At 34.4% G+C, this 25,224-nt stretch overlaps 1 protein-coding gene and 1 pseudogene across 3 annotated transcripts in view; both read left to right on the forward strand.

The window, feature by feature from the left end:
- The window catches only part of TOGARAM1 (TOG array regulator of axonemal microtubules 1), a 79,736-nt gene that overhangs the window by 18,523 nt on the left and 35,989 nt on the right, over positions 1-25,224 (forward strand). For 2 of the 3 annotated variants that reach the window (XM_078053625.1, XM_078053627.1), the window contains exons 3-8: positions 1,682-1,816; positions 9,273-9,578; positions 10,919-11,181; positions 13,210-13,442; positions 16,131-16,231; positions 20,281-20,433. In XM_078053625.1, coding sequence (XP_077909751.1) covers positions 1,682-1,816; positions 9,273-9,578; positions 10,919-11,181; positions 13,210-13,442; positions 16,131-16,231; positions 20,281-20,433 — 1,191 coding nt within the window. The remainder of the gene's footprint in view (positions 1-1,681; positions 1,817-9,272; positions 9,579-10,918; positions 11,182-13,209; positions 13,443-16,130; positions 16,232-20,280; positions 20,434-25,224) is intronic. The other variant, XM_078053626.1, reaches the window with a different exon arrangement.
- On the forward strand, positions 5,981-6,763 carry LOC118547819 (large ribosomal subunit protein eL30 pseudogene; annotated as a pseudogene).

The raw sequence follows: 25,224 nt of genomic DNA on the forward strand, positions 1-25,224 counted from the left end.
AAAAGCTGGACCTTAAAAAAGGGAGAGGTTTGTGATTGCTTGGCAGTGAAGCAAGAGAGGGACTGTTATAGATAGGGAGAGTATAACCAAAGCATGGAGGTGAAAATTAATTTAGAAGATGTCCAGTACATGAAGGATAAAGGGGCTTAAAATCATAGGGAGAGAATTTTAAAAATCATAAAATTTCAGAACTATAAGGGACCCCCAGTAAGGAATAACCTTAACCAGACAAGGGAAAGGGAAAGAGATCTTGGAAATATGCCCAGATAAGCTTAGAAACCATGTGAATGCTGTGTTACATGTTAGGGAAAAAAGGAGAAGAGTTCTGCAGTACGGCTTTTTTGTACAGTATGTACTGCAAATACCGGGAAGAGGGAAAACCAGCCCAGGAAACAACAGATCTTGGTGAGGATGAGGAGAAAGGGAAATCCTCTTACATTGTTGGTAGGAATGCAAACTGGTACAGCCACTCTGGAAAACAGTATGGCAATTCCTCAAAAAGTTAAAAATAATAAATAAATAAATAAATAAAAAGTTAAAAATAGAACTATCCTATGATCCAGTTATTGCACTGGTGTTTACCAGTGCACTTAGGTGTTTACCCAAAGGTACAAAAATACTGATTCAAAGGGACACATGCACCCTGATGTTTATAGCAGCGTTATCAACAATTGCCAAATTATGGAAAGAGCCCAAATGTCCATTGACTGATGCATGGATAAAGAAGATGTAATATAGGTGTCTGGAGGGCTCCGGTGATTGAGCATCTGCCTCCGGCTCAGGTCATGATTCCAGGGTCCTGGGATCGAGCACCGAGTTGGGCTCCCTGCTGATCAGGGAGTCTGCTTCTCCCTCTCCCTCTGCCCCTTCCCCCTGCTCGTGCTCTCTCTCAAATAAATGAAATGCTAAAAAAAAAAAAAATGTGATTTTATTTATACACACACACACACACACACACACACACACACACACACACAGAGTGAATATTACTCAGCCATAAAAAAGAATGAAATCTTGCCATTTGCAATGACGTGGATGGAGCTAGAGAGTATTATGCTAAGCGAAGTAAGTCAGAGAAAGACAAATACCATGATTTCACTTGTATGTGGAATTTAAGGTGAACAGGTGAGCATAGGGGGAGAAAAAAGAGAAGCAAACCATAAAACAGACTCTTAACTATGGAGAACAAACTGAGGGTTGCTGGAGGGAGGTTGGGGGGCTGGGTTAAATGGGTGATGGGTATTAAGGAGGGTACTTGTTGGGATGAGCACTGGGTATTGTATGTAAGTGATGAATCACTAAATTCTACTTCTGAAACTAATATTAAACTCTATGTTAACTAACTGGAATTTAAATAAAAACTTAGGGGGTGGGGAGAAGGAAAGCCAGGTCTGGAGAAATGTTCCATGGTGAGGGAGCATGTAGAAAGAAACTGTTTTTGTGTATATTTTTCAATATACCTTTGTTTGTACTTTTCCAGTCTCTCTTCTGTTCTTTAACCCCTGATATTACTCAGATACGCCAATAGCAAAAACTGTCCCTTTCTTGCCTGCCTAGTTCACTGTACAGTTACTCTTGTAGTTATTCCTATGCAAATGAAATCAATATTTCTGAAATTAGATATATTCATGAAATAAAGTTAACATTTACTTTTATGTTTTTCTCTTCCTTCTCTCCAAAGGCAGTACTGGGACTCATCAGACAAATGTTTCTGGGAAATGTGGACAACTTGGATTTTCACAGATATGTGGGAAAAGTGGGAGTGTGGATTCTGACTTACAATACCTAGGGACAACTAACAATCATCAAGATAAAGGTTTAAATTCCAACTTTATTTGGATACAAATGATTTATAAATATGTGGGATTTCCAAATGTAGCTTATATGTTATTTTGTGTAATTTTATTCATTGCAAAAAAAGAAATCAATCTTATATTTTTAATAACTTTTTTTTATAACTTACCCTAAAATATTAGATTTAATAATCTTAATGTAAATATGACTGGTGGAAATTAGAGGGTTTAGAAACTCATGGTGGAGATGAGCATTTTAATACCAAGTAATTAAAAACATTATTCATTAAAAAGTACTGTGTTAGCAGAAGACAATTATTTTCCACAGCAGTTTTAACTTTTGTTTTTTCCTTTTTGAGAGAGACTGCCTGTGCAAGTTGTGGAGAGAGGGAGAGGAGGAGATAGAATCTTAAGTAGGCTCCATGCCCAGCGTGGAGCCAACACAGGGCTCAATCTCACGACCCTGAGATCATGACCTGAGCTGAAATCAAGAGTTGGACACTTAACCGACTGAGCCACCTGGGTGTCCCAGCAGTTTTAACTTTTAAAGTTGTTTAGAATTTATTAAGTCTCCTGTTAGGAACCATAACTTCCTGACTAGCTATCATTTCAGATATCTTATATGTCTCCAAGATATAGAACAAAAGGAAGGGCTTGAGGCTGGCTGTCAGTTATATGAATTTTTTATTTGAAGGGGTTTCTTAAATGTCTGTATTAATTAATAGCTTTATCGATTATTATTTAGAGGTAAGATCATATGAAATATTTCTAGAGGTGTTTTAATTTTTGTTACATATCCTTTTTTTGTCAATGAAAAGTAATGCTCATTTGAAATCAGTAAGGAAGATTTAGTTAATATAGTACTTAAATTTTAGCAACCCTTTCGTCCACACACTACAAAGGGCCATATGACTCTATGAAGTTTTTCTTTATGGTGTTTTCCCAATAAAACAGTTAATCTTTCTTAATGATAGAGATATTTCCTAAATTTTGACTAGATACCCTTGGGACTTGTGAATTGTAGAAGCAGCGAAGATTCTCTCTGTTGCTTAGTCTCTTCCTGTTTAGGATATCCCCAAATGATTACATTACCTTTGATAACTACCTCCACTCTCAGTGTTTAATCAGATCTTCATTGAGGCTTTGGTTTTCTATAACCTCTCAGAATACCTGTAAGAGTAGCTACTAAAGGGATATCAAGTTCTTCCAAAGTCAGCATTTAACTTAATAGTAGGTTGTACCTTAAAAAGTCTATTAGGACCACCACCATGTCAACTAATATTCTCGGTGGGATTTCTGAAGACCTGGGTGTAGATGCCAGAAACCATCTAGAAGCTTCCTTCCCAATTTTAAATGTTGCAGTGATCCACACCAAACATTGGAAATGTTGGTATTTTTTTTTTTTTTGGCATTCTGTTGGTTCTCTTTATGTGCATTAAAAAATTTGATGTTTGAGTTCTTTGTAAGAAATATCTTGAAATCTCTTAATGAAAGGAATATGTAATAACACACTGACATGGAAGCATCAGAATCTATTAATAGAGCATTGCAATTCAAATCAGGAAGTTGAAAGTTTTCATTTACATGTAAATTGGTGACCACTTAAATCTCCTGTAGTCCCCTTTTCCACCCAAATAAGATTTAGGTAGAAGTAAAGGTCCAAACTATGTCATTTATGAATTAAAAATAAATGATACATAATTACATCTAGTTAAGTCTTCAGAAGAAAGTTTTGTTAGTATACATAAGCTAGGTCTTTTGTTGTTGAAAATCTTCCAAAAAAATATTATAGGAAAATTTAAGGGAACCCTAAATGGTTACAAGTAGATTTTTATATTAGTTGAGGAATAAAAAGAAAAGATCAATAAAAAGCAAGAAAAAATAATAAAACACACGATAAATAGAAAGCACAAAATAAGATGGTAGAATTAAAACCAAATATATCAGTAGTTACCATAAATATCAGTGGACAGAACTTAGCATTTAAATAACATGGATGATCAGATTTTATTTTATTTATTAAAATTGAAATGCTATTTTTTTCTGATTTATATTTTTTCTACTTTTTTTTAAGTTTTTAGTTAAATTCCAGTTAGTTAACATACAGTGTAATATTAAGTGCAGGTGTACAATATAGTGATTCAGCACTTCCATACATCACCCAGTGCTCATCACAAGTGTACTTCTTAATCTCCATCACCTGTTTAATCCATCCCCCCCACCTGTCTCCCTTCTGTTTCTTGGTTTCCCTCTCTCTTTTTTTTCCCCCTTTGCTCATTTGTTTTGTTTCTTAAATTCCACATATGAGTGAAATCATATGGTATTTGTGTTTCTCTGATTGACTTATTTCGCTTAGCATAATACTTTCTAGCTCCATCCATGTCATTGCAAATGGCAAGATTTCAGTCTTTTTATGGCTAAGTAATATTCCATTGTGTGTGTGTGTGTGTGTGTCTGCCACATCTTCTTTATCCATCAATCGATGGACACTTGGGTTGTTTCTATAATTTGGCTATTGTGGATAATGCTGCTATAAACATCACGGTGCATGTATCCCTGTGAATTAATATTTTTGTATTTGGGTAAATACCTAGTAGTGCAATTGCTGGGCTGTAGGTAGTTCTATTTTTAACTTTTTGAGGAACCTCCATACTGTTTTCCAGAATGGCCACACCAGTTTGCATTCCCACCAACAGTACAAGAGGATTCCCCTTTCTCCACATCCTCACCAATACCTGTTGTTTACTGTGTTGTTGATTATAGCTGACAGGTGTGAGGTATTAGCTCATTGTAGTTTTGATTTGCATTTCCCTAATGATCAGTGATGTTGAGCATTTTTTCATGTGTCTGTTGGCCATCTGGATGTTGTCTTTGGAAAATGTCTATTCATGTCTTCTGTGCATTTTTTTTTTTTTTTTTTTTTAAGATTTTATTTATTTGCGAGAGAGAGAATGAGAGACAGAGAGCATGAGAGGGAGGAGGGTCAGAGGGAGAAGCAGACTCCCTGCCGAGCAGGGAGCCCGATGTGGGACTCGATCCCGGGACTCCAGGATCATGACCTGAGCCGAAGGCAGTCGCTTAACCAACTGAGCCACCCAGGCGCCCTCATGTCTTCTGTGCATTTTTTAATTGGATTATGAAATGCTATTTTTAAGAGCCATACCTAAAACACTTCAAAATAGAATGGGAGAAAGTAAAGCATGGAAAAGATATACTAGACAAATAATCAAAGATAGCAAGTGTAAAAATATTGATATTAGAGAAAATATGCACACTAAAGGTAAAAATATTTTTAGGGCTAAAGATCATTATAATGGAAAAAGAACAATTCAGGAAGAGATTAGACTTTTCTAAAATGTTTGGACGTGGGTGTGTTGGGGGGGAGTGTGTTGACAGAATTACAAGGAGAAAATTAACAAATCTACAAATGTTAGTAGAAAATTTAAATAGAGAGGCACCTGGATGGCTCAGTTGGTTAAGCATCTGCCTTGGGCTCAGGTCATGATCTAGGGTTCTGGGATCAAGCCCCACGTTGGGCTGCTTGCTCAGCGGGGAGTCTGCTTCTCCCTCTGCTCCTTCTCCTGCTTGTGTTCTCTCTCAAATAAATAAATAAAATCTTAAAAAAAAGAAAATTTAAATAGAATAAAGTTTTATATTAGATGATGTAGAGTAATGAACAACACAATTAATAAGCTTGTGAAAGTTGTCTCAGAAATAGAAAACCTCAGTAGACCTGTAATCATTAAAGGAATTTTATTTTAAAATTTTACCCCTACACACACAAAAAAGACAAAGTCCCAGGCTCAGATGATTTTCCTAGTATTCTGTCAGACCTTCAAAAAGAGATAAATCCTATCTTATACAAACTGAAAGAAGAAAGAAAGAAGTTTCCCTGCTTTATTTTATGAGATGAGTATAGCATTAATACCATACCATAAAGTTAATGAATAAAAGCAAAAAATGGTGGCCGAGGCTCACTTTCATGAAAGACGAAGTCCTAAATAATGTATTGGCAAGTGAAATCTAGCAATGTGGTTTTAAAATGTGTAATATATTATGTGTAAGTAATTTTCCAGAAAATCCTATATTTTTAACCTTATCACAGAAAGGAGGAAAACTATATAAATGTGTCAATAGATGCGGTTAAAATTCAACATCAGTGCATGATTACAAACTCATAACAAACTACAAATAACTTTCTTAACCTGATTAATATCTGTTAATACCTATAGCAACTATATTTAGTGTTAAAATATTAAAATTCACTTTAAAGTCAAGAATAAGACAAAAATGCTCACTGTTACCTTTGCTTTTGAACATTTAACTAATCCCTCTAGTATTTATTGGGAAGCAGGCATCTTCTAGAATCTAAAAATCAAAATCTAGTAGAGGAGAAAATAAAAAAAAAAGAAACTAGAATAGAAATGACTGCTGTGAAGAAAAATAAGCCAGGGTAGGAGACAGAATGTGATAAGGAAAATTTCTGTGGAGTGAAAATGTTTAAGCAGAAAGCCAAATGAGGCCATTTTGGCGGCTGCTCTTGGTTGGGGCCGTCCCGTATCTAAGGCAGGAAGATGGTGGCCGCAAAAAAGACGAAAACGTCACTGGAGTTGATAACTCTAGGCTCCAGCTTGTTATGAAAAGTGGAAAGTATGAGCTGGGGTACAAGCAGACTCTGAAAATGATCAGACATGGCAAAGTGAAACTGGTCATCCTTGCCAGCAGCTGTCCAACCTTGAGGAAATCTGAAATAGAATACTACGCCATGTTGGCCAAAACTGGTGTCCATCACTACAGTGGCAATAATTGGGCACAGCATGTGGGAAATACTACAGAGTATGCACACTGGCTATCATTGATCCAGGTGATTCTGATATTACTAGAAGCATGCCGGAACAGACTGGTAGAAAGTAAATCACTCAAAATTTTTCTTTAATAAAACTGGCCACAGCTTGTTTAAAAAAAAAAAAGCCAACTGAAGTGGGGGAGTGAGTTACATTGATATCTGGAGAAATCCAGGAAGAGAGCATTCCAGGCAGAGAGAACAATCAAAGCACAAATGCTCTGAAGTAGGACCATATTTCTCTTATTGGAGAAATAGCAAGGTCAGTGGAATGAGTGAGGGGGAGAGTAATTTTCAGAGATAACTTGGGGCCTTGCAGAATATAGTAAGGATTTGGGATTTTATTCTGAGTGGGATGGGAAGTCACAGGAAGTTTTTGAGAGGAAACAAAAATAGCCTGATTTGACTATTTTAAAAGGATCAGAGCTGCTATGTAGAGAATTGGTTTAGTAACAATGGGGGCCAGGTACAAAGCAAACTAGTGAGGATATGGCAATTGTAAAGGTGAGAGATGATACGGCTTGTATTAGGAAGGAGTGGAAGTGATGAGAAGTAGTTGGATTTTGATATACAGGGTGGCCATAAAGTTTGGAAACATAGATAATTTTATTATTTTATTATTTATTATTATAGTAATAATTTTATTTTATTTTATTTTATTTTTTTTTTTTTTTAAAGATTTTATTTATTTATTCATGAGAGACAGAGAGAGAGAGAGGCAGAGGGAGAAGCAGGCTCCCAAGGAGCAGAGAGCCCGATGCGGGACTCGATCCCAGGACCCTGGGATCATGACCTGAGCCGAAGGCAGACGCTTAACTATCTGAGCCACCCAGGCGCCCATAGTAATAATTTTATTATTACTCTCTGCCTGGAATGCTCTCTTCCTGGATTTCTCCAGATATCAATGTAACTCACTCCCCCACTTCATTTGGCTTTTTTTTTTTTTTTTTAAACAAGCTGTGGCCAGTTTTATTAAAGAAAAATTTTGAGTGATTTACTTTCTACCAGTCTGTTCTGGCATGCTTCTAATAATACCAGAATCACCTGGATCAATGATAGTGTGCATACTCTGTAGTATTTTCCCACATGCTGTGCCCATTATGCTCATATACTATGAATAAGCCATTTATTCTGCATTCACCTAAGTTTTCAGACTCAGTGATCACCCTGTGTTGCTAATGTAGAGACAGAAGATTTACTAATGGATTAGATGTGAAGTTTGTGAGAACAATCAAAGATGAGTCCAGTGTTGTTGGCCTGAGCAACTTGAGGAATAGAGCTGCCATTTACCAAGAGGAAGATTAGGAGAAGACTAGATTTGACTGGGAAATCAAGCGTTTTGTTTTGAACACGTTACATTTGGGTCATCTGTCTTTTTAAAGAAGATGTTGAGTGGCATTTTGATATTAAGTCTGGATACAAAGAAAAATCCGTGCTAAAATTTGGGAGTCATTGTACTCCCTATTTAGGGAGAGCCTAGCTCAAAATTAAAAGTATAAAGTTTGTAGAGGAAGAAACAAAAATTGTCAGTACTCTCAGATAAAATGTGATAATTAAGAGCACTTGGAAGCCACAGTGCCTGGGTCTGTATCCCAGCTTTATGATTTCCTAGTGTGTGACTTTTGGCAATTTACTTAACCCTCTTACATTTTTTTCTTTTAATCTATAAGGTAAGAATAGTACCTACCCCCATGGGGTTGTTGTGAAGATTAAATTACTTAATACCCATGAAGTGTTTAGAACACTACTTGACACAAAGTAAAGTGCTCACTAAGCAATAGCTCCCGTCATTATCATTATCATAATTGCCATCATTATCATTATTAAAATTACTAGATCACTTACAAAAAATCTAAAAGCATATACAGAAAACTGTTAAAATACTAAGCAATTTAGCAAGGTTACCAGATACAAAGCCAGAATATAAAGTTCCTAGACACCAGCAACTTTCAGAAAATATAATTTTTAAGAAAGAAATTACAGTATCAACAAAATATATAAGTATATGGAAACCTAACAAAAGATTTGCATACCTTTTATTATGAAAGCTAAAATATATTTCTGAGAGACATAAAAGAAGACTTTAAATTAAAGGAGATCCCACATTTTTAAACAGGGAGGCTGAATATCAGGAAAATGGCAGTTATTCCTAGGTTGATCTGTAAATTCAATGTCATTCCAATCAAAAACCCAACGAGGATCTTGTATAGGACTTGACAGGCTGATCCTGAAATACAAGAATGGCCAAGATAATTCTGAAGAAGCTAAAAAATGGAAGGACACCCATCCTATTGGATAGCATTATGATAAATAAGACATTGTAGTACTAGTGCAGGGATAGACAAAATAGACTAATTGAACCAATAAGAAGCACCTCATTGTGTGTGTATACATACATACGTATGTGTATATATTTGAGCTTTATAGATGAATGGAAAAGAAAGGACAGTTTAAAACATGGCACTGGGACAATTGCACTATCTATATTGAAAAAAGTTAAATTAGATCTTTACTTCACACTGTACAAAAAGAAATAAACACCAGATGGGATAAAAATCTGAAAGTGAAAAGCAAACCAATTTTAAACTCTTAGATGTATATGCATAAGTAACATACTCTCTTTTTTTTTATTACAGTGTATGCTAGCCTGAATTTTGCTCCTAAGACACAGCAGACATTTGGTAGCCAAACAGAACGTACTTCATCATACTCTGGTCTAAATCCAAGTCCAGGAGGCTTCATCCTTCCATCCTATCCTCTCTCATCACCTCGAACTAGTCCAAAGCACGCATCTCTTACCATATCTCCAAAGAAGTCTCAGGATATTTCGATTAACTTCTCCAATTCCTGGCCTCTTAAAAGCTTCGAAGGGCTACCAAAGCCGAGTCCACAGAAAAAGCTTGTCAGACAAAAATCGTCTGACCCTCCAGGTAGAAATGATGGTAAAAATTAATACTTTGTTCAAATTTATTTGTGTTTTTGAAATATTACTTTGGAGTTAGGGCTGTTTGATCTTTAAGAGCTGGTAAACTGCATTTTATTTCTCTGAATTAGTAAGCATCTAGGAAAATAATAGTATGTTAAATAAACATGTTATATAAAATAAAATTCAAATGAAATTGTCATTTCTTTTCTTAATTTTGCACTTTAAAATCATTTTTCAGAACTAGGCAGCTAATAATGCTTTATAATGAACATAAACAGCCCGAGAGCCTAGTAACGAATTTTAGCTTTAGAAATATAAAATGTCATAATTACTATAATTAATGCTTAGTATCCATTTATTCTACATTTTTTAATTGCTTAGTATATGTTAAATTTATTTAAAAGGGTTTTCTATTATTTGTTAACTAAAATATTCTTTTCTTAACAATAGCCCTTCCAGGACGCCTGGGTGGCTCAGTCCGTTAAGCGACTGCCTTCAGCTCAGGTTCCAGGGTCCTGGGATTTGAGTCCTGCATCGGGCTCCTTGTTCAGTGGGGAACTGTCTTCTTCCTCTGTCGCTCCCCCTGCTTGTGCTCTCTCTGTCTCTCTCTCTCTCTGACAAATAAATAAAATCTTTAAAAAAAACAATAGCCCTTTCCAAAATAATGAAATTAGCATATAAATTTATTCAAGACAGATCCAGTCTCAAAATAAAAAGTCTCAAGGGCAGCCCCTATATCCCACATACTCTCTTATCCCCAGCCTCTGAGCTAAGGTGTACACCTTTAAACTACCCTACCTCAGTGATGTTCTGGTTTATAACATGATCATAAGGTCAATTTGTTGCATGGTTAGTCAGTTTTATCACTTTTTCTTAGCACTACACCTTCATTTCCTCCATTAATTTCTTTCTATGTTTGTCTTTCCTACAAGATCAAATATTGTATTGAAAGCTGAGAGTTTATTCAGTTTGTTCTCTCGTGTGCCCAACATTACTGCTTTGCATATAGTAGTCACTCACATGTTGCTTGCATAATTAAATGAAGCCAGGCAAATAGTCCTTCTGGCTTACTTGTGGACTTTATCATACAAATATTAGTTATGATAATGTGTTTAAAGATAGAAATTTAACTTGGTATATAGTATTTTTATTTAATATGAAAGAATTTCTGGTAACTCATTTTTGTTGTATTTGTTAGGGGACACTGATACTTCGATCTGATTTTAAATAGTAATCTTCTAATAAAAGACAATGTGTTTTTTAATTTAAAAATGCTGTATTCCAAACACTTGTGATTATAACTCCCAGTTCTCTGAAATTAAAAAAATATAAGTAAAATATGTTTTTTTCATGCAGGAGAAAATTCTCAAGAAAAACTTTCTCCAGTTCAACTTACACCTGCCTTGGTGAGATCGCCGTCTTCCCGACGAGGCCTAAATGGGACCAAACCCGTCCCTCCCATACCAAGGGGAATCAGCCTTTTGCCTGATAAAGCTGACTTAAGCACAGTGGGACCCAAAAAGAAAGAGCCTGATGATATTTGCAAGAGTGAAAAACATAGTCTTACAATTGATCTTTCAGAATTAGATATCAGAGATAAAGATTTGGATCAAGAAGAGGTTAGAGCCAAATATCATTTTTAATAATTTTTAAATGCTTGTAATTTTCTATAATACAATAGCTATTATTTAAGGAAAAATCAAGTACTTTTTAATTCCATAATATGTTTTCTTTTTTATAAAAATATTTCATGATCCTTATAGAAAATGTAGAAACTATAGTGAAGTATTGGAAGAAAATTCATCACACCAGATCCCACTACCCAGAATAATTTGCCATTAACACTCTAATGTGTTTTCTTTCAGTATTTCTTCTATGCATATATTATTTCTTTTTAAGTTAAAAGTATGAGTAATATAGCAATACACCCATACACTAATCCCTCCCAAGTGAACAATTTGCATATTTGTTTCCTATTTTTAAATAAATGAAACATAACATAGTTCCCTCCCCAATCCAGTTCCTTTCCCTCCTTCACCAGAAGCAACCACTATCACCATTAATTTGTGTTTTATGTATTTTTGTACTTTTTAATATATTCATATTTTGATATTTATGATATTATCATAATTGATTTTGGCTTATTCCTTGTCTTTTGCTATTGAAAACAGTGGTGCATTGAACATTCTTGGGTATGTCTGTTGTGCATATGTACAAGTTTATTTATCTTTATGAAACTGAGGTCATATTACATACTCTTTGAATTCTCAGTCACTCCATTTATACTATAAAAATCCATTGCCAATATGACAACTCTGTACATGCTAATTATGTCAGAGAAGGAATGTGGTTGCTGTATTACTTTGGATTCGGAGCACTATTTCCATAGATGCTTTCTTTTCATCATATTAGTCTGCCTGATGTCAGGTTTAAAAAGTGTTTTACATAAAATGTGTAAACTGAAACACTCAATTATATTTTGTGGTCTTATTTTTGCCTGTTTTTAAGATGTAAGCATCATATACTGATTTTACTCAATAAAATAAAGTTAATATTAATGCATATTCATTTTAAGGGCATTTTTTTTAGCATTAAGCATGTGTACCAAAATTGGTTCTTAATGAATTAATTAGTCATTCCAACTTCTGACTGCTTGTAAAATCTTTCCTCCCCCCCGCCCCAGTTGTATTTCACTGGTAGTAGGAAGAGAATTCATTTAAAGGGAAGAAAGTTCTAGAAGAGGCATTTTCCTATGTAACTCATAAATTTCATCTGATGCTACATATTTTTGCATTATTTGTATGATACCTTAAAAATAGCCCTTTTTCTTTTAATGAATAATTGAAAGGGTAATTTCAATTTTATAAAATTTTTAATTTTATAAAGTTTATAAAATTTATAGAATTTTATAAAAATTTCAATTTTATAAAATTATTGATAAATATAGGAGGATAGTACTATTTTTAAATATTCAGCCTTCTAAGGATTTATTAGGGAAGTGGCCATACTGTTGAATCAACCATTATAATTGTTATAATCAAAATGTAAGTGAAACACAGTTTATGTATGTTTCTGGGTTCCTTAATTCATTCAGGGTTCTATTCCCAACTTTAATATATTTGTTTGTGATAGCATCTTCTACTCTACATTTCTAGAAACACTTGGCTTCAGAAGTCACATACAGTCATCTGTTATTCTCTGACCCCTAACACTGGCAAACTTGATGTAAACTTCAAATTTTAGAAAACTGATTACTTTTCACAGAATTTCTAAATGGCCACATCCACACACCAATGACCAAAGATTGGCTAGACCTCTCTGACTTCAACTCAGATGTCTACCATCTGATTCAATGATTCATTTACTAATTAAATTTTATTATATTAGTCATTGTTCTTAGTGCTGGAAATACCATGGTGAATAATAGCTTGAGATCCTCCCTCTAAAGGGGCTTACAATCTTGTTTATATTGGTTGTTTTTAAAATACGTATTTTTACTATGTACAAATATGTTAATATCCATCTTGTTAGTACCAGAATGGAGAGTGGCTTGCTAGATATGGTGAATGGAATTTAAAATCTTAGGATAACTTTTACTCAGATAAATGTCTTGCAAAGTTAATTGTTTTGTTTTTTTTTTTCCTTAGATGCAGAGCTCTCTTAGGTCCCTTCGTAATAGTGCAGCTAAGAAAAGAGCAAAACTGAGTGGCAGTACTTCTGATCTTGAAAGCCCTGATTCTGCAATTAAGCTCGACTTGACTATGGACTCACCATCTCGATCTTCCTCTCCAAACATCAGCTGTTATAGTGAAAGTGGAGTTTATAGCCAAGAATCATTGACTTCTTCTCTGTCTACAACTCCCCAGGGGAAGAGAATAATGTATTTTATTTTTTGACATGTTAAATGAATGCTAATCTTTAATTTGTCTCATCCCTAATATCGTATTTGAAAAAAACTTTTAAACTATTTTCTAGTTCTTAAAATGTTGAAGTACATTTAAAAGACAGTGGAAAAGTTTACAGATATTATCTAGCTTGGCTTTGGTTTGGGATGGGTGGAGAGAGAGAGAACACATCAGCTGTAACTTAGAGCACCTACAGTAATATAAACCCTTACTTCCCAAGCCCTACTTGTTGTTTTGCCTAATATTTATCCTAATATTCTTTGTTCTTTAGCTCTGTTCTAGATCATTGAGTCTTTTGCAGTGGACCTATAGCTGATATTACTGCTTTCATTGAAAACTCAGCACCAATTTCCTCTAATTTGTAGATAAAATCCACTCAGCTGTTACCTCGCCATTTCTTATATTTTGTTGTTCCATTTTCATGTAGAAGTTTAGGCCTCCATGCCATAGCTTTTGCAGCCTTCTCAGGAGTCTCCCTTATAGCAGTTCTGGAATTAGAGTCCTGGCCACCCTAGAGCATTTTTTTCTAGTATAGCAATTCAACAAACTTTTCCTGGTTACCTCAGTGACCTCTAAGTCTTAAACAGTGATCCTACCTTGATTTCTGAGAATTTCTGTGACTCTATTCTAGGATTTTGGGGAATCTCTTCCCTCTTTATTTTAGACAAAAACCTGAGTAGAATTGCTGGGTCATAGGATAGATATACATTTAGCTTTTTAAATAACTGCTGAACAGTTTTCCAAGATATTTGTACAATTTTCTACTCCACTAGCAAAGCATGAGAGTTCCAGTTGTTTCACATCCGTGTTTATATTTGTTGTTGTCAGTCTTTTTAACTTTATTTTCCTTTGATTTTATCCTGAACCATGGTTATCCACAGCTACTAGCTGTAAATATTTAAAATTAAATTTAAATTATTTTCACTTAAGTGAACTGGAATCTTTAACAACGTAGGTAGAGAATGCATAATCAAAGGACAGATGGTGTTCTATTAACTCTAATGGAAAAGGGTGTTTCATTTCAGCAGTTCATAGAATTAAACCAAATTTTTATGTCCTGCTATGAGACGTTTGTCTTATCCCGTGATTCCATTCTCTACATTTTTAACTTAAATAGCAGCTTAATATGCAGTTGGAAATTTTTTCTTACTGGAAATTCCTTTGTTGTAATTACCCAGGGAGAATAATGCAATATATTTACAAAATGAATTTGGAATGGCTACATGGGCTGGTGAAGTAACTGTTTATGTTTAGTTACCAGACATTTAAAATACATATTTATCTTTTAGACCTAAAGTCCTTCCCTTATCTTCTATGAATGTGAAATTTTATATTAAATACTCCTGCAGTTGCAAGGCCTTGTAAATAATTGAGAACCTAGTTGGGAAGAAAAGTTCATTTTATACTATAACATTTAGAATTCACTATTCTCTGTATTGTCTCATGGAATTATTCTCTTCAGATTTTGAACTCTGTGAGAAGGAGTTCAATATACCCTCATTTCTGGACTAAATTGCCTTTAATGAATTTCATATTTCCACATTAAGTTTAACAGCTTTAAAACAGTTATTCTTAACCAGCTTGCATCTTGTCTTAAGAATCATGGCAAAGAGAGCCACTATTACCTCATGTGGGGCTTTCATCTTTAAGTGGGTTGGGGAGGAAAAACTCTTGAAAACCACTCTTGTAGAGACTAAAGTATTTTCTTTCATTCAAGTCAGGTACATGGTATAAATGTAAATTGACTAAAAAACCTATCATCTATTCTAGAGAAATTACTCTTTAAAAATGTTTAACAATGGGGCGCCTGGGTGGCTCAGTCATTGGGCGTCTGTCTTCCGCTTGGGTCGTGATCCCAGGGTCCTGGGATCGAGTCTCACATTGGGCTCCCTGCTGAGCAGGGAGCCTGCTTCTCCCTCTCTCACCCCCTCTGCTTGTGTTCCCTCTCTCACTGTGTCTCTCTCTGTCAAATAAATAAATAAAACCTTAAAAAAAATAATGTTTAACATTGACTTCTCACTAGGCCAATTAACAAATATGCTTACCCAACTACTAAGAACTATGCTCCTTTGTAAAATCTCTTTATAATATTCATCACTGGCTTACTGATATTACAACACTTAAATGATTTAAAACAGTTCCTTTACATTCAGATTCAACAATCTTCAGTCACTTTCTTTGTGAAACAAAGCCTGTAGGTCTTTATAATGTCAGAAAAGTATAACAAAGAATAATCCAGGAAGAAAATGACATTTGCTAATAAATCCACCTGTTGCTTATCTCTAATTTGTAATGTAGTTAAGTCTCTTTTTTTGTGTTATTATCTGTGAGGACAGATAGTATATTAGATTATTAGGAGTCACTTGCTTTAGTTTTGGAATGAACCAACTTTCTTTGGATCAGTTTTTTGTTTTTTTTTTTGACCCAACAGAAGGTTATATAGTACGAGTTAGAGAATCTTCCCTGCCTTTTGTAATCCTCTCATGAAAAATTTAAGAATTGCCTATATGTTAAATGGTTGGAAGTTCTAAAAGTGAACTAGGAATACCAATAAAAAAATATTCTTAGCTATAGTTTTTATACTTGCTCCTGCCTTACTATCTAAGAATGTTGAACAGCTTTAGATCTTAAATGTTTATTGGAATTACTTTGTTTCATTGTAGGTCAGACATATTTCTGACATTTGGATCAAAACCTTGTCCAACGAGACTTTCTTCTGCAAAGAATAAAATCTCTGAGATAGCTGACCAAAGCCCCAGTGCAGGTATTTTATAACTGTTTTATAAATATGATTTATAGAAAGTATGATTTTTAAATGATACCAAAAATGGTAAAAAAAATGCATTTCAGATATAGAATTTTTGTAGTTACCAATTAAGACTAATCATCTTTTTAGCTCCTTAAAAGGCCTTTTTTTGGCAAGAATAAATATTGTATTATTCTTGGAAGAAAAATTATTTACCTAAATAATTGATCCCCCTTTAAGCCCATAGGTGTACCTATGCCTGGCTCTTCCATCCGGACATTTTGGTTTAATTGATATGAAATGTGACCTGGCCACCAGAGTTTTGAAAGCCCTTAGGTTGATTCTAATATGCAGCACAGTTTGGAAGCCACTAAAGTATCACAAAAGACAATTTGGTTTAAAAACAACACTTAGCTAGTATTTAAGTTCATTTGTATCTTGTTAAGAATTTTGTGAACTAACCTGGAAGTCTCTAACGTATAGCATCACTTTTCAGAAAATAGATTTAGTTATTAATAATCTTTTGGAGAAATATTTGGATTCTGATCTATTTAAGGATGGAAACTGCATGTGATTCTTCTTTATGATTGGTAACAGTATATTAGATTATGAGTGAATTATAACAAATTGGCATTTATTTTCACATGATCTCTGTATAAAAGTCCTAACAACTTTAAGGCTACTCTACCTTACATTATAATTTCCTCTCTAAAAACTATGTATGTATGTATTTGTCTACTAAGACTTTTAAATTTCTTATTCCTAAATATGTCTTAATTTCATCTCCTCTTTTTAGTCTCCACTATCACTTTTACTCATTTCTTATCCACTTAGCCTCCTAAGATTTCTCTCCAGCTTCAGTCTCATTCTTGTTCCCCACAATGCAAGTCTGACTGTATTGCCCAGCCTAAATTTATTTAGGGCATTATTCCATGATCTGTCCCTGTCTACCTCTCCCGCCTCATATTTCACTTCCTTCTTTGTAATTTTGTGTTCCAGTTAAATCAGACCACTTTCAATACCACTTCTTCTCTTTTTGCAGTTGCATGTACCATTTTTTTCTGGGTGAAATCTGGAATCTACACCACACCCCATTCAGCTGTAAAAACAGTGCAGTTGCTTTTTCTGAAAACCTTCCCCATTCACAAACAAAATTGATTATTACCTCTTTCATGATATCATTATATTTTGCACTGATATCTTTATAGTGGTATTACCATTATTTCACTTCTTTGGACTCTCAGATTCTCAGATCCTGATTATCTACCTAGTGCCTTCGTTATCACAAATGCCTAATTCAACCATGCATGCCTGGTACATTGGCTTCCACAAAGCTAGTGTTCCACAAAGAGTTAGTTAATCTATTAGGCACAGGAAGACAATGTATATGTGCTTTGGAGTCTGAAAGACCCCCAGCTGGAATCCCGGTTTGACCATATTCATGAGCTGGGCAAGTGATTTAACTGCTTTGAAACTCAGTTCCCTCATCTGGTAATGTAAACCTTGAGAAGGGGTAATGAACAGTTAAGTATAAGCACCTAATGCACAGGGGACACTTGGCTTTTATTCCTTTAAAGGAAAAGACACAAAGAAACATAACACATAAACTTATTCTTTAATCTCTTTTTAAGGCTGATTATTATAGTAAATTATTCATAACTTTATTTATAGAAGTTATTGGTAGCCTGTGTCTTATTTACAAAAGTGGAGCCCTCTTCTGGAAGAATATGTTTGGAGTTAGAAAAGAATAGATTTAGAAAACCTAGATTTGAGTTTCCCCCTGACCTCATAAGTCACTTAAGTTTTAGTAAAGTGAAAAAGTTCTTAAAACAGTACATACTTCATTATACAGTATTCAGTGTTTGCCAAACTTGTCTAATATTTAGTATTTCTTAAATTTGCCTAGTCCTAGGGATCACCAGGGATGCTTGTAACACAGATTCTGGGACCTCACCTCACAAATAATGAATTGATCGTCAGAGTTAAAAATCTGTATTTTTAACAAATACACATTTCTAAGATCAAATTTTGGAAACTCTACTGTTGAATTCATTGTGAGATATTCTTGGTTAAATTTAATATGCCCTCAAACTGTAAGGTTGCTAATGGTTTAGGATCTTACAAGCTTGGGTTTACATTTTTTGTTTTTGTGGAATAAGGTTTTGTTTTTAGTAAGCAAATGATTCCTACAAGTTTATCATTTAACTGATAAAGTGTAAAAATGAGTAATGCTCCGAGTAAAGATTATCTGAAAACAAAACCAAAAATAATTATGTAGAAACTATAAATCCAACTTGTCTTTGTGTTCTAATGTCCAATAAATATTTCCACATGTAATCCACCACTGCCTATCATAGCACATAGGTAAATGTGCTATAGATAATTTACATAGGTAAATTTCCTGAATTATGTTATAGTAAACTTTTTTCCTGTAGCATCAGATTAGTAATACCTGTTATTAACGGAAAGCATTTACACCCAAAGCCAGTATCTTTATGAGGATACCTTTATGAATTATCTATCAAAACTAAGAAGAGTATAGACAGATATCCATGTTACTCCCAGAAGTTCCCTATCATTTAACACCAGATATTTTTTGACTCTCTATGAACTGACTTAGTGCCTTTTATTCTACAGTCCTCTGTTGACCAGTTGCCACCAGCCACCCCTTCTCCTCACAATCCTGTTGTTTTTTTTTTTTTTAAAGATTTTATTTATTTATTTGACAGAGAGATAGAGAGAGCGCACAGATAGTCAGAGTGGCAGGCAGAGGGAGAGGGAGAAGCAGGCTCTCCACTGTGCAGGGAGCCCGATGCGGGGCTTGATCCCAGGACCCTGGGATCATGACCTGAGCTGAAGGCAGACACTTAACCGACTGAGCCACTCGGGCACCCCACAATCCTGTTTTTATTAAAAAACCCACAATCATATTAAGAACAAATTGTATTTTGTTATTACTATTTAATGGTATTTGTAAGGAGCTATATATATGAAAGTGGATGGTGACTTAAATATATATTGTGTAGGATTTTCCATTTAGTAGATATTTTGTGGTTTTAATAGCTTCAAAGTATTGGTATAGGGTGGTCAGTTGAAACATTCAAATGTAGATTAAAATTTTTGATATTTGTTAAAAGGAGGTCCACATTAGGGTTTTGATTTTTTTTTAAAGATTTATTTATTTATTGGTGGGGGGCAGGTGGGGAGGGAAAGAAAGAATCTCAAACACTCCACTGAATGCGGAACCTGACCCGAGGCTCGATCTCACAACCCTGAGATCATGACCTGAGATGAAATTAAGAGTTGGATGCTTAACTGACTAAGCCACCCAGGTACCCTGATTTCTTTTATTTTTAGTTAGGAATATAACATTTGGGTATTTACAGTATGTTAGGCACTATGCTAAGCCCTTTACATGTATTTTCTTAATCCTCACAACCATTCTGGAAGGGGTAATTCTATTATCCTCCATTTTACAAATAAGATTGTCTTGCCCAGGTTCTGTCAGGGGCTTAAGTGGCAATGCTATGATTTATAGCCAGGAAGCATGATTCCAGATTCTGAGCTTAGTCACTGTGGGGTGTACTGCTTCACCAGCCAGACCAGTATAGATCCATTACACAAGAGTGGGAGAGAAGAGAGAAATGGAAAATATCTCTCAGGATACAGTTTAAAAATTCTAGATTTAAAAATTTTTCTTTCTGCTATAAAGGTTTATATGTCATTTAAACATTAAATGCCTGTCATATTTTAAATATGTATATATATATACTTGGTTATCTCTTCCAAACATTGAATTTTGTATTTCATTGTAATTTTAAAGCCTGTTTTATAAAATGTTTCAGATATAGTTTATAATAAATGTTCTTAACTGCTAGTAAAAAGTATAACAAAATTTAAAATATGATAAAACTCTGAATTACTATAATGTTATAATTTCTAATATTATGTCACTGACCTTTTTAAAAGTCTAGAAAGCAAGATAGATTTAGAGGGGGAGATATGTACCTATCTATAATATTACCTGAATCATTCAAATAAATATTTTTATGTATTTTATTTTACAGGGATTACAACATCCAATGTAAGCATAATTGGTCAACGTATGAACTGTGGGTTTGGATGTGGTGATATTGAAGATGATAGGTTCCATGATATTTCACCTAGTGTTTACAAAATACAAAATAAGGAACACCCAAGACATTATAAACATACAAAAGGTTAGTACATTTCACAAGTTAATTTTTAAGATTGAATGTCTCTAAATCTTAAATTAAGTGTCTCGGAATTCTCCCTAAGCATTCCAATAACCTGAGATTTCTCAGTTTTGAGATTTTTCTTACCCCTCTGCTGATGTCTTAATTGCTTCAGTAATTCTGCCAAATAAGAGAACATGCAGGTTCATGTATTGGTTAATGGGCTTACCTGAGAAGCCAAAGCAGGGAAGCAACTACCCAAGAGGTTAAAACTAAGGAATCTTGGGGCCCCTGGGTTGCTCAGTTGGTTAAGCAACTGCCTTCGGCTCAGGTCATGATCCTGGAGTCCCGGGATCGAGTCCCGCATCGGACTCCCTGCTGAGCAGGGAGTCTGCTTCTCCCTCTGATCCTCCCCCCTCTCATGCTCTCTCTCTCTGTCTCATTCTCTCTCTCAAAAAGATAAATAAAATCTTTAAAAAAAAAAAAAAAAAAAAACTAAGGAATCTCTGGTGACGTCGCCCTCCGCCAAGATTACACACACACACACACACACACACACGTGTTACAAGACATTTTACCACTAAAATGGGGTAGAGAAATCATGTGAATAAATAAATCCCAGATGCCTACTTAGGTTGTAACCATGGAATAAAACTGTGGAAACAGGAATATAGGTTTCCTGTGGTAGAACCTGGGAAGGCTTCTTTGTTATCACTAACCATTATTAATAATTTACATCCTTTTTTTTCTTTAAATTTAGTGTAGCAAGTAGCTCCTCTGTGACTGCTCTGTTCATTTTTTCAGAGAACCTATTATAGCTACATTTTTAAAAATTTCCTTTAGGGTAAAGAGGAAGTTATTTTAAAGTATATAAATATTTAAATATAATAATTAGAGGCAACTGTATTTAAATATTTAATCTACTAGTAACTGTAAGGAGGTGTCATTTTTTATTTGTAGCAACCATGATTGTAATAGGTCAACTTTTGTTATTTCTGATCATCTGAAGTCGTGTGTGTGTGTGTGTGTAGGCAGTCAGGCATTTTAGGACATGTGTATTTTTTTGTGGAAATAAAGGGAAGTTGCTTGGAATGTTTTTTCTTTTTTTTTTGTAAATTTTTAAAAAAATTTCATCCATGATGTAATTCAATATCTGTTCTTTGTGGAAGGTTTCTTTTCTTTTTTTTTTTTAAAGATTTTATTTATTTATTTGACAGAGACACAGTGAGAGAGGGAACACAAGCAGGGGGAGTGGGAGAGGGAGAAGCAGGCTTCCCGCCGAGCAGGGAGCCCGATGCGGGGTTTGATCCCAGGACCCTGGGATCATGACCTGAGCCAAAGGCAGACGCTTAATGACTGAGTCACCCAGGTGCCCCGTGGAAGGTTTCTTCTCTCTCATTGTTTTTACAAAAGAGAATGACAGGGTTTTTTCCTATATACTTACATATTTTATTTCTCATGTAAAGATAATCAATACAAAAATACTTTTCTTCCTAAAAGTAACTCATACCCTAACATACAATTTTTTAATTTTCTTTTTTTTAAATTGCTTTGAAATAATTGCTGAATATATTCATTCACTACTAGTGGCACCCTTTTTGGACATAAATAGAAATATTTATATCTTTTGAGCAGCAGTTATTTCTACTCCAGAAAATTACTTCTCACACACACTTCCAACTCTAAACCAAACACCTACTGTATCTGTCTGGTCAACGAGAATAAACATGTTCAAAAACCAAACTTACCCTCCTTTCCAGACCTGTTCTTCTCACTTTGTTTTCATTTTTATTACTAGCATTACCATTTTTCCAGTTATGGGGACTTAAAACTTTAGAGTCATCTTTGTCTACTTCTCTTTACCCTCCAAGTTCAAGCAGTGACCATCCTACCAGTACTGTTTAATCTGGGCCTTCATTACCTCTTCCCTGGATAATTGCAATAGCCTTCTGAATAAGACATCTTGCCTCTTATTTTATCCATTTTTACTCCAGGCTGCTTACCCTTCCAGAATTATCTTTTTGAAGTATAGTTACCATCTCTTCCATACTCAAAACCTTGAGTGGTTCCCTATTTCCCACAGAATAAATTTTGTGCTCTGCAGCAAAATTTTTAAGACCCTTAATAATCTTCCTCAGCTGAACTTATTGCATTATCTCTTACTTCTCTTTTCATTCCCCCATGCTCTGGCATTCTTAGTACTAGAAGTTTTCTTAGTTGGCATGTACAGTTGTCCTAGATGTCTGTTTCTGATCCTAATGTGTTCACATCATGTCTGCTTTTTGAATACTGGCTTAAAATCCATTTCTTTAGAAAGTTTTCCCCACTTAACTGGCCTGGAGTAGTATAAATTATTTAAAAGTAAAGATATTGTCATCTTTATATTCCTGTTAGGCTTTGCATGTAATGGTGTCCGATGCCACATGTTAAATGAATGGAGTGGTGATGAGCCAACCCAGACTAACAGTGTAGCCTTGGATACAGTCAATCAAACATTGCATCCTCAAATAATCAGATTAAAATGAATTTTGAGTACAGTGCTGAAGAGAATAAAACAACTTCCAAAAGAAATATTGGCAATAGGTGGCATATGTGAATGGATTCATTTTGCAAGAAACTTCAGACGGTTTTAGGATTAGCTTTCAGAACCACTTCTTCCCATTCTACTCCTCTGCTAATTGTTCCTTTGAACCTACCCATTTTCTAGCATACTAATGTAGAGCCCCAATTAATGACTTGAGAAAGTGATTAGTGATGGATGCTTAGAGTTTTAGCAAACTAGCTTTTATGAGTTAGTATTTTCTCTTTCACTATTTGGATGAATGAAGTAACAAAAAGGTTATGTAAGAGTAGCTTATGTGTTAAGAGTCTTTTAAGCCTATTTTTTCTTTATATTTTACAATTGAGACTCAATGAGCAATATTTCTTTCAGTATTTTGTTTACAAGAAAATGTAGTGTAAAAAGTAAAAGTAACATTAAAAATGATCAGCTTCTCTGATAAATGAAGTTAAACTACTTAAAGATAACATGTTCTTTATGTATTTCCTCAGATTTGTCTAATTATTCAGTTATCTCTTGACAGACTATGTATACATTTTATGTTTATGGACGGATGTTGAACAAATTGTTCCATTTACTGAGATTTGCTTTCCTTTGTCACTTAACATCTTTTGAGTTTACTTGAGGTTTCTATTCGTTGGCCCCAAATTAATTATATTTTGCTTTCCATTTTTTTTTTGCCTTGTAACATTCGTCTAACATATATTTATTGAATACCTACTATCTGCCCTACTAAGAGGCTCTGGAAAAGAATGATAATCAAAACCAGATATGGGTCCTATCTCCATAGAGTTTATAGTGTAGTAGTAAGAGAATAATTAAATAATCACAAACTGAGGTGAAAGTTAACCTAGAAAGTTTCAGATTGCTGTGAGATTGACTTAGTCTATTTTCAGGAGTCAGAGGCTTTCCTTCATGGTTACCCTTTTGTTGCTCAATTATCATGCTGTGCTTATTTTCTTGTATATCTTTCCCAATCTTAACTCTGACATGTATAAACTCCTTAGGTAAAGGAAGGTTTCTTTTCTCTCTACTTCCTAGTCCAGATGAGGTACTCTAATTTCAAAATTTATTGAATTAATAAATAAGTGTGAATAAATAAATTATAAAATCAATGTATGAAGTAAAATTTCTGTTTTAAAGGACCATGTTACAATATCCTAAAATACTATATAAAAACAATATTAAAATGTGAGGTGTTTTTTGTTTGTTTGTTTCTTTAGCATTTATAGGGTCATCATCAAATTTATAGCAAATTCCCAGTTTTGACTTCACATCCACAAATACCTTACCAGAAGACTCAGTGGTTGTTGTTGGAAAAGGTATTTCCAAGTTATTTAGCTTGTTAATTGTATGTGTTCTCCACATGTAAGCAAAGGATATCATTAAAGAACAGAGAAGAGTGTGATTCAAGTGTTGATTAGAACTTTTTTTATTAGAACTTTCTTTTTAAAAAATTATTAAATTGAAAGAATTAGAAGTGAGTACTTAATTTTACATTTCTGTCTTCTAACAAAACTAAGTAAATTCATGTCAGTAATTTTCAGAGAGATGTATTATGTAACAGCTGCAGCTTAGATACTTCTAAGACACTTTTAGGATAGCTAAGACAGTTTTATCATAGTTCAAATAATAGTCCTTATTTATAATTTATCAGCTTAGTATTTAATATAATTTCATTATTTTCCATACAGAGTCTAGACAAATCAGAATTAACACCTGTTATATATATTTTGGGGGACTAGAGGACCTTTGAACAATATATTTGCAAATATTCTTTAAAACTCTTTTTTCTTTTCAACTTTATTGAAGTGTAATTGACAAATAAAATTGTAAGGTATTAAAGTGATTATTTGATATCCATATACATTGTGAAAGGATTCTCCCATCAAGTTAATTAACCCATCTCAATTAGTTTCTTTTTTAATCGAAAAAGTAGAATGTCATGATAGACATTGAAGGTGCACATCTTCTTTTTGGTAAATATAGTGAAATAGGATGAAATGCTTGGAAAGCTTTCCTAATTGTTTGCTTGGTAGAGTCCAATTAAGTTAATCTGAGGCCCTTCTCAGATTGGCTCCAGCCTACCCTTGCAAACTTAGTTTCTGTTATTCCTCTGTTTGCCTTGTGCCCAACCAAACTGAGTTATTCATTTCACATACACACTTTATACTTGTTCAGCTCTGCTTCTAAGCATTACCATCTTATAGGATGCCCTCCCCTCCTTCTTCACTTATCTGTCCAAATTCATTGTG

The sequence above is a fragment of the Halichoerus grypus genome, chromosome 8 (genome assembly GCF_964656455.1).
Source record: "Halichoerus grypus chromosome 8, mHalGry1.hap1.1, whole genome shotgun sequence".
Classification (NCBI taxonomy): Eukaryota; Metazoa; Chordata; class Mammalia; order Carnivora; family Phocidae; genus Halichoerus; species Halichoerus grypus.